A 10,581-nucleotide genomic window follows, 5' to 3' on the forward strand; every position below is an offset into this window, starting at 1 on the left:
GAAATTGCATTAGGACTGTTTGTTGAATACAGTCCATGAAGCGATCCGTTCGCTTTGGGGCGTAAAAAGTGTACCGTTTTGAAAGCAAATTGAATTTGTCGAGCGACATAAATAAATGGTAAATCAAATAGATTGCAGAGCTTCTGCAGTCAGCGGGAAATTAAATTGCACGCCAGAAAGTGTGCCATGAATTATATGTCCGCAAAAATGTGAAACTCAAAAGCTTGACTCTTGCATAGCAATAAATCGAAATGTACACGAAATATATATATATAGGAATATATGAATACAAACAGGAAATGCACCACTGGGAACAGCCAAAAAATATCAATGCACTTGACAGGGTAGAGAGTGCAGCGCCTGGATCGTCGCGACTTTTACGTCCATTTTGTTAGTGACTAAAGAGGTTGTGCGAAATGCACAAGGGATGTAAAAAAGCAAACGGCTTACTTCATAAAGAGTTTTTCTTTTTATAGAAAGATGCGCACTAAAACAAGCAGAATCAGTTAGCGAGTTATCAACTTTACTCGTTTGATATTTTATAGGGATATAATAATAATGATTTTTGCATACAAATACTCAAGTAATATGTACAGCAATATCATTTGTGGTATTATTATAGCATCTGTAAAAATTTAAAATGATGTTATTCTTTCTCTGTTATTGAGATAAATTTAGCTATATCGCAGATATATTTATATTTCATCAAGGAGAAAAACTTTTAAAATTTGATAATCTTTTTACGATTTAATGATCAATAAAATCAATCAAAATACAAAATGATTTAATATTTTATTATTTATCTCAAAGTTAAAGTTCCTAGTTGACTTGATATATGTATACTCTATTTTGTTATTTTATTGATATTACTTATTGTCGCATATGTCGTAACATCTCTATGCTCATTTATTTCATTTAATATTTTATCTAATTCTATTTGAGTCTGCAGTGCATTTGTGTTTTCTTATGACGAAGTGGCAGCATATTTATTGCTTGTGAGTTTCATTCTTAACAGTTTCTGCTCATATGTCTCTGTTTGTGTGTGTGTGTGCGTGTGTGTAAATTTGAAACAGAAATAATATGAATTTAAATTGAAGGCAAGAAGTGAAAATAAAACGAACTGCTGTTCGCTGAACTCGGAAAATCAGACGGGAAGTTGCAAAAATGACGCACACATGCGGCAAGCTGACAAAAGTCAGCCAGCCAGTGAGGGCCTGTGTTAAACAGAGGCGGAGTCGGGGCAGGCACAACAGATTGAACTTGTCAACATGTTGGGAGAGCGGAACCAAGTCGAGGCGTCTTTGAATAAATGACTGAATGAATGAATAAGCGTCAGCGTGTGCGTAAACTGAATGGTGGCAAAAGTATGCGAAATATATGCGCACACTGGGGTGGGAGTGCTCGTTTTTGTTCTCATGGTAGTTTTTGTGTTCGCATTTCTTCAATTTACTTGTTGAGCTAAGTCATAGCCGCCTGGTTTATCAATTTCTGTTTCGCTGTTGTCTCACAGTCTGTGCCATGGAAGAAATTGCAACTGTTGTTCACAAACTGACATTGACAGGCGACGGCTGCTGGCATTGTGAAATAGTTATTGGGTGGCATGCCGCCTGCCTCAACTCAACTCAACTTAGCTCAGCTCGGTTCGGCCGGCCACTCGCTGAGCATCAATTTGAATGACATTCATAGAAATGGAGGAAAAGAAATTGTGACATTTGTATAGAAATAGTTTTGCAGCTCTAACAAATAGTTGTGCAAATATTTTTTGATTGCCGCATACTTTTAGGGGCCGCCTCGGGGCCAACGAGCAACCTGCAACAATGCAAGCGGCATTGCAACAGCAACAGCAGCAGCAAGTGCAAAGTTGCCACAAAGTCTCCACGGATACTAGAAATATGCTTCATAGCTCGACTTGCTTCTGAAATCTTTGACATTGATTTCCTTAGCACCATCAGATAAGCTGGAACAGATAATATGAAGAAATAAAGGGACTGAGTTTATGTATATATATGAGCTATAAATATATAAAAAGGTATATCGAACTTGAAAATACTTTGATAATATTTTAATTTTAGTTAATAGACCTTTAGAATCACTGATACATTTATATAATTTTATTTTTTTATTTATTTATTTAATTTTTTTTTTTATTTTTCTGTTAAAATTTTCATGTTTAAATAAAATTTAATTCACATCTATAAATATGAAAATATACGTATATAAACTGCTAAAGGCACACACTCTAATAAATTGTGATATGAGCAACATTTGAAAATGTTTCAGGCGCTTAACTTTTTGAGACACTGTCAAAGTTGGGCTACGCTGCTGCTGCCGCTTAGAGTCTTTGGCTTTTCCAGTGGCCTTGATAGCTATTTCCACATGGCTGGTCTCGTTTGCTGCGCATTTTCAAAAAGCTTAATTTCGCAGTTATGATATAAAGGCAACGCATAGCAGCCCACATTCCGCGGCAAATCCTTGCCAACGTAAAGTCTGACTTGGATGTTGTCAGCGAATCATATTATTTACTTACCAAAGCGACTTCATCAACGAAATGTGCTCTTAGAGAAATAATTCTGTGTTTGTGTGTGTGTTTTTTATAAAATCTTTATTTTTGAAATACCCGAAAGTTGTGCAAGTGTATGGAAAGTGCGGCAAGCTGTAGAGAATAATTTATTTTTGCATTACTGAAAACATTCCCGGGCAGCATTAGAGTGCGCCAGCTGCTCACCCGTAGCTGGGCAACCACAGGTGCATTTTAGCATATTGCTTGAGTTGTTTTGCTTTGCTTTTTGTTATATTTTTATTAATTTCTTTAAAACACATTTTAAGCTAGGGCTTGCAATCAGGCAGGCTTTACATGTCATGACATAGAGATATACATACGCAATGTTAACTATTTTTGGATTGTATTATTGAATTTAATTCTTCTTCTCGGTTAGATTGTAGATTTGCTTAGCAACATCCGAGAGCTGCACATCGATGGCCTTCGTGTCGTCGTACAGTGACGGCGCCTCGCCCAATATGACGAATGTGCCCACCAGCGAGGCAATCATGAATAGCCAGAGGAACAGCCGATCCATGACCATGGCCACAAAGCCCCAATCTTGATCCTCCTGTTATTGAATAAAAACCAATTACAATTACCGCACATGAGTGCAATCAAAAAACATAAATTTTATGATGCATAAACAGATTATATGTATAATACACATATATGTAGATATTTGTATTCTCATCAGTTGAGTGAGCGAATTGTATGCTTAAATTGCACAAAGGGTCGTATGAGTAATATTGGCAAACTAACTACAGCACGTTTTAAGCCCACACTTTGAGCGATTGCTTTCATTAAGCACTGACGCTTAATCTGCTTACGGCCAGCGCCCAGTTGGTTATCAATCAAAATGAACCTCCAATGGCATGGCAGAAAGAACTGTGTGAACAGCCAAAGTAAAGCAAAGCAAATAAAAATGGATCAAAAAACAAGCGCCTGGCATGGAGAACAAAGCATCGGCTGCTGGATTTGATTGAATCGTGGGATGGAGTCGTTGCCAGCCAATTGCCAGTCAATTGAACAAAAGCAATTAAAAGTGGATTTTGTGTGGTCTTAAAGTGCAAATATAGCAAAGCTTAAATAAGTCGAAAGAAATGAAACCAAAACAGGGACAATCCGACGGAGTCAGAGAGAGAGAAAGAGGGAGAGAGAGAGAGTCCGTCTGGCTGGTGCACTAGTTAAACAGTTGAGCTGATCAGACATCGATAACCACTACAAATGGCAAGAAGAAACGCCCCAAGCGCTCTCTGTGGTTTTTTCGGCTATGGTCAAGCCATATTCACTTCAAGCCCCAGCCTCAGTACCACCAGCACCACCAGCGCCTACTTTTCCAATTGGCTGTCGCTGTCATCGTTGTCGTATGCGTTACTGTGGCTGTCGTTGTCGTTGTCGTTGTCGTTGTCGTCATCGTCCGGCCAAACGGAATTTTCAATTAAAAATTCAATCAGCTGCAGCAGAACTCACCGCATTGAACTCATCCTGCCGTTGCATGTGGTGCTGTATGAACATGACGTTATGTATTGCCTTCTCCAGCTCAAACGGATACTTTTTGCGTGCCGCCACATCACTCATGGAGTCATCCAGGCCGGAAAGGACCGATGGCAGTCCGTTGTAGCCGCTCAGTGTGCTCAGCCCACCGCCCAGAGCACCGACCAAGCCACTGAATCTGCAAGAGAAAGTTAATCCCGACTATATAACCGAAGCACACACTATGAGGGGACGTTTGTCGAATTGTGGCAGGGACTCGGAAATGGACTCCAAGAAGAGTATTAAGTGCGTGACTTTTATTTTTAAATTCCTTTGCTTCATCAAGTCTTGCTTCTTAATATTTCAAAGGCTTCATTTCTGCCCACGCATTTCGCCTGTTTTCTTTTTTTTTATGGTATTGTTTTCATTAGCTGTAATTTTTCTCTTTTTACTGGCTTCTTTCATATAAGTCACAACGGGTATAAATTTTCCTTTATCAACTTGTTTACTCCGAGCAGCCCTTTGTTTATCTTCATTTAATTTTGCATTCTTTTCTCTCCCAGCTTTTTTCTTATATTTGTGTTTTCTAGAAAGCTAGCATTGTTGCCCGTCTATCTAGCATTATTTATTTGTATCCTATTATTAATCAATTTATATAATTTAATGAAAAAATATGCAAAAAACTAATTAAGCTTTGTTTGTATATTTAGTTTAGCTTCTATAGTTGGGTTTAATTGTAATGAAATATTTAGTTTACCCTGATTATGACTCTGTGCTTTTCATAAATGTATTGAGCGACTCTCGAATGGAAAACTCACCTATTTGTTGCCGTAGTCACATGCATGCCATTACAGCCTCCAACGCCAACGCGTCCCTGCATACGGCGTATTGAGTCGGGACTAGAACCGCCGGAGTTCATTTGCATTTCGTCGATGAGGGCCTGGCCGAACTTGGTTTTGCTAAACTTCAATCCGTAGTTGATCTTATTGGCGGCCAAATCACGCAGCAGGTCCTTGGGCACACGCATCAGCAGCAGCTTGGGCAGTCGCTTGATGAAGAACGACCTTATCCAGGGCCGCATCTTGTGTGTGCTGGGCTTTCGATAATGTATATTGAGTATTATGATGGTGATGACAACGCTCAGCCCGACCAGCAACATGGTAAAGAGGAGATATTTTCCCAGCAGCGGCAGAGCGAGCGACGTTGACGGTATAATTTCCGATATGAGCAAGAAGAACATAGTCTGGGAGAGCAGAATGCTGATGCAAAGCGCAATCTTTTCGCCAGAGTCGGCGGGCAGGTAGAAGACCAGCACGGAGAGGTAGGAGATGCCCACGCAGGGGATGATGAGGTTGACCGTGTAGAAGAGGGTCTTTCGTCTCAGCGTTATGTTGAAGAAGATGTCTGAACATTTGATCGAAGCCAGCGACAGCAGCATGATATTCCAAAAAGAAAGACAAAGGGAGAGAGCGAGAGAGAGAGAGAGAGAGAGCGAAAGAGAGACACGATGATGGAATCCACGAAAATTGGATTCGAGTTTGGAGTAAAGATTTTCATAGTGAGTTTGGGTAGAGCTTTCGCGTGCGCTTGTTGGCGAGCAAAGTGTGAGCTTTAAACTCTACGAAACTCACCGGGATAGGGCTCGGCACAGCACGGATAGTACTTCTCGTGGCGCTCAGCGGGCACGCCCAGAATGTCCCATTCGACACTCGGATAATACTCGCGCAAATCAATGCCAATCTCAACTTTATTGTCCTTATCGTTCTTCTGGTTGATGTGCTTTAAATCGATCTGCAAAGAGAGCGCCGTTGAAAGAGTCATAAAACGCATCAAGCTTAAAGGCACTTAAAGCCAGCGGGCGTGACTCTCGTCGACGGACACATCCAACTCATTCTTTCCATCACCTCGTCAGCATTGTAGTCGCCTGGAGGCGACATCTTCGGCTCCGCCTTGAGCTGCCTCGAGTTGAGGCTCAAGTGCAGTCGTTAAAAGAGTAGCAAATTTAAATGCGTTGACAATGACTAAGTCGCACAGTGGAGCAAAAGTAACGTTAAAGCAACTTGAAAATGATTTATTTGAACTTAGTTGTATAGCAAAATGTTTAGCATACTTCCTTAATTATGGTCAATTTACTGAATTCTTAGATAATTATAAAATGCTATAGAGCATTAATTAAATATTGTTTAAATACTTAGGATGGAGTTGAGATTTTTGTTATTAAGCTCTATTAGTTCTTTGTCAGCCACGGGGGAATTGATTAATTTCTGAATAATATTATGATAAAATTTGTTTACTCAACTTTATTACACGTGAAAAATGTCCAAAGGCCATTAACTGAATATTGACATGTATAATTATATATTTAGCTACTTTTTTCCAATAATTTAATATCGTTTAATTTTAACTGAGTTTGATTAGTTCTTTTTTTTTTTCAAAAATAGACCTTAAAAAATGCTGGATAATATCATAAAATAAAATGTATTTTCATTGAGATTTCTATTTTTTGAAAATGTGCTCTGATAATTTAATTTCTAGAGTTTCAACCACTGTGCTATGTCCGGTCAGCGGAAACGGAAGCGGCAATGGTTTGTGGGGAGTCGCACTTTGCTTTAATTTATGGCCGCGCATTTTTATGACAGAGACACAGAGAGTCGAGTGGGTCGGTGTGAGAGTTTCTTTTCTATTTCTAGTTCTGGCTGATGGTGTTGGGTGTGGTGGAAGTGTGCGTAACGGTAACGGTTAGACAAGTTTCAATTACACTTTTACAATTTCTCACATTTTAATCTGCAGCGCAGCCGACGCCCTTTCGATGTTCGCCTGGCATCTTAGGCTTGTAAGCGCACGCTCAGCGCTCATATAAATGGTTGCCCATAAATCCACAATGCCACGCCCCATTGCTCACACACACACAGATATACGCACACAGATAGAATGAAATGGTAGACATACCTGATCGCCGTCGTAGGTCCAGGAGCCGAACTTCATGAAGCACGTCTGCTGATCGAAGGGAAAGTAGCGCACATCAATCTCGCAGGAGGATTTGAAAATGGCCGGCGGGGTCCACACCACCTTGCCCGTGTAATGCAGAATGGCCTTCGTCATGGTGGTCACCACGTACTCACCGTCAGCGCTGCGGCAGTGGAATGCAAACTGCAGTTCAGAGGTTGACTTTAGCTTTGCGTTGGTGTGGGTGCACTCACTTGTTATAGAGGACAATGTCGGGCAGCCAGATGTGCTCGGATGGCACATAGAGCTCGGTGACGCCACCATATTCGGATGGATCCCATTTGAATTTATGATCCTGCCATTCGTGCTCCAGCCACACATTGGTCGTTAGAATTTGATCTTTGAGGTTCTGTGTGCAAGAGAAAATTAAAGCCGGCGCTTTAGATATACAAGCGCACACAGGACGCCCATGCATCAAGCAGGATTTGCATTTTTTCTCTGCTCCTTTCTGGTGCAGCTGCTACGGCTCTACCTCCTACACCGCTTACACTTGCTCTCCGCCACTGCGAGTACTATGTCCTATGTCCCTGGGTCTGTCTCTCTGTCTGTTTGTTTGGCTGACTGTCTGCTTGCGTGCTACCCCTATCGGCCTCCCTTCGCCCCTCTAGCATGAGGCTGAGTGTACTCTGCCCTGCCGCTAATGTGCTTTTTGCTGTCAGTTTACGGTTTTTGGATTTTTGGCTTGTTTTATTACCTTTTAAGCCTCGTGGTAGCGGCACTTTGTGTCTACCGTCGCCCGTCGCCCGCCTCCCACCCAGCCCCCCGCCGCTAACCTAGTAAAGTATTCTGCAGTAATTGCACTGTGTGCTCTAGCTGCTCTGGCTGCTCTGGCTGCTCTGGCTGCGCCGCACGACATTTGACAAATGCTCAGTCGTGAACTTTAAGCTGGCGTTACGAGAACGTACGCAATAGTTTATTTTTGAGCAACTGAAATGAATTTCTGTTGAAATGCTTTATAAATTGAGTGTCAAGCTGCTAAGAAATGTGCATAGCATAATATCACATTAGCACTTAAAAACAAGAAATGGCTTTTAGACATGGGCAGCACAGCTATCGATCGAAATTTTTGCATGAATTCTTTAAAAAACATATAAAATTTTAAGTATTGAGCGAAATGTAATATAAAAATATAAAATTAATATGAAATGTGTTTGGGAGTATACTAGAAGTACTTTCTTATATAATACATAAGACTATTCGCTATTATCGGAATTAAAATTTAAATATATATTTTTATTTAAAAAATAAATTTTATGAATTTGGCAAATCTAATTAAGTTGATTAGGCAATTAGCTAAAAGAACATCTGCAAAAAAATTACTTCACCCTCCCCGCCAAGGCTTTTGACCATTCGGACTTTGGGACATTTGGGGCGTGTCTCATTTAGTGTCTTATTTTTCTATTTTTTCCATGTTTACGATTGAAAGTTAGTGGCACTGTTTGGTCGTCTACATTTTGCGCCACACTCGATAAAGTGACGCTGGCAAATGTGGCGCAACGTCGCCTGCGTGCTCCATTGAAGCGCCTAATTAAAAAAGAATCGGGCCAGAGCTGGGCACTCAGCTCGTACACTAATGTGCTTCCGTCCGAGTTTCGCAATTGCATTAATTATTTGGAGAGTGCTTTCGAGCCTGTACGCTCGAGCATTATTGGCTTACCAAATCGATGAGCTGCGAGAGGCGTAGACCTAGCTTGACTAGCACCGTGTCCGTGTTGTTGCTGACGGGTCGTATGAGCCGATTGTAGTTGCTGAGCAGATCGTCGTAGAGTCGCTTGGCATCCGGATTGGCCTGCACCGTTTCGCAGAAGACCAGCAGGAAGGCCAGCAGCAGGCAGAGCAGCTTGCAGTGCCGCCAAATGTCCAGGAGCACGGTCAGACGTGGCCGAGCCCAGCGCCCCATGACGTCACAGCGACGGTTGCCTTGAAGGCGCTCGGCCGGTGTTTTATTGATACTAAAAACACGCGCACAGGTTTTTGTTTACCTTTCGGTCTTGCCTGGCGTGCGTGACGTAGTTGCGAGAGCAGCCTCCGTGTCGAGTTCTCCTTCTATTCGCCTCGGCTTTTAGTACCTGCGTTGAGCTAAAACACTGCCAATGCAATAACTCTACACTCGACGCACAGCTGCGCAGCGCCAGCGCCGACGCAGATGAGGCGCACTCGCTCCGACGGCGATGCCAGCCTAGGCAGCGGCAGCGACAGCGGCAGTGGCGGCAGCAGCAGCTGAGCGGCAGAGCAGCTGAGCTGGAACAGAGCTCGTGTGCCTAGCTCTGAGCTGCACCCATGCAGCTGATGTTGTCCAAGAGCCGACTATGTATGCAAATAAATGAATTTGGCAGTGGCACAGGGAAACTTGCAAAAATTATGTGTAATTGAATAATAAATAATCAACTAATTCTATTTGAATATTCGTATGCACAGCCTGGCAAATATTTAACTATTCAACTGACTAGATTATTTGTATTTTCACTTGTGGCTCAGGCTTTGCACGCCGTTCGCTCCGTGCTGTCCTGCATAGATATTCACAGAATTCATACTGACGTGCGTTTTGTTTTTGTAGCCTGCCTTGGCCCTCTCAGCCAAACGGTCGCTGCGACTGCGACGCCAGCATCCATTCTCGTGCTGCTTTGTCGCTTTGTCGCCAGCATCGCGCAGATGCTGCGCAGCGCCTGCGCACTGGGCGTCACCCTGTTTTTTGAGTGCTGCCGTCGCGACGGAGGTCCCGGCTGCCAGAGTGAGTGCTGGCTGTGTTTTCATATAATCTTGCCCATTTTGTAGCCTAAGCCAAGCCCTGTGCTGTCAATCCCTCTCTCTTCCACGCTCTCGCTCTCGCTCTCTCACTTCCTCTCTCCCTGGCTGCTCTCTTTGGTTGTTAATCCAGCGACTCCATTACAACTTCAATCGCTCTGTTTGTATGCTCTCCTGCTTGGGAGCGAGCCACAGCCCAAAAAAATGCTCATGCAAGTACTTCAAACTAAACTTGGCCCATACGAAAAAAGCTCTCACGAACACGCACGCACATCCACACCCACACAGATTCGACCGAGCACACATACTCATACGCCCAGTTGTAGCGCATATTCCACATTCGTTTAACCAAAAAACCAAATTTTTCGTAATTGTCAACATTCGTTAAAATGCACGTTAACATGCAGCTAGGACATATCTACAAAGTGCACACCCGCATAGCCACCCCCAGCTCCACAGCCCCACAGCCAGCGCACACACACCTTTTAACAGCATTTTGCATGTTTACCGTTGCAATGTGGGCAACGCTCAGTTTTTGAGTTTTGGTTTTGGTTTTGGTTTGCCGTTTGGTTGAGTCCCGTTCGCATATGTGTCATATTGCTATGTTGAGTTGTGTTTGCGGCTTCATTGTGCCACAGCAATAGCAACTTGCACACACTGCAAACTGTTCGCTTTTCAGTAATCTGCTCCGACTGATGACAGCAACAGCAGCAGCAGCAGCAGCAACATCAACTTCAACAACACCGATGAGAGCTACAACCGCAGGAGACTCCGAGTTGAGGCCTCTGCTTTGACAATGGCACGCAGCAGCTACT

General features: G+C 42.7%; 2 protein-coding genes across 2 annotated transcripts; both read right to left on the minus strand.

The window, feature by feature from the left end:
* Nucleotides 1-2,795: 2,795 nt before the first annotated feature.
* nAChRalpha2 (nicotinic acetylcholine receptor alpha2) lies at nucleotides 2,796-9,060 on the minus strand. Its single transcript, XM_030390129.2, has 7 exons — nucleotides 8,679-9,060; nucleotides 7,216-7,370; nucleotides 6,965-7,145; nucleotides 5,647-5,806; nucleotides 4,834-5,419; nucleotides 4,013-4,214; nucleotides 2,796-3,110 (listed from the first exon to the last, which is right to left on the minus strand). The coding sequence occupies exons 1-7, from the start codon at nucleotides 8,919-8,921 to the stop codon at nucleotides 2,916-2,918; spliced, it is 1,722 nt and encodes a 573-aa protein (XP_030245989.1). The 5' UTR covers nucleotides 8,922-9,060; the 3' UTR covers nucleotides 2,796-2,915.
* LOC149092233 (uncharacterized) lies at nucleotides 8,974-10,180 on the minus strand. The gene is made up of 2 exons (XM_089260583.1): nucleotides 9,489-10,180; nucleotides 8,974-9,100 (listed from the first exon to the last, which is right to left on the minus strand). The coding sequence occupies exons 1-2, from the start codon at nucleotides 9,773-9,775 to the stop codon at nucleotides 8,974-8,976; spliced, it is 414 nt and encodes a 137-aa protein (XP_089116709.1). The 5' UTR covers nucleotides 9,776-10,180.
* Between the last annotated feature and the right edge of the window lie 401 nt (nucleotides 10,181-10,581).

Source organism: Drosophila navojoa, chromosome 2, assembly GCF_054131105.1.
Source record: "Drosophila navojoa isolate 15081-1374.11 chromosome 2, UAZ_NAV_1.0, whole genome shotgun sequence".
Classification (NCBI taxonomy): Eukaryota; Metazoa; Arthropoda; class Insecta; order Diptera; family Drosophilidae; genus Drosophila; species Drosophila navojoa.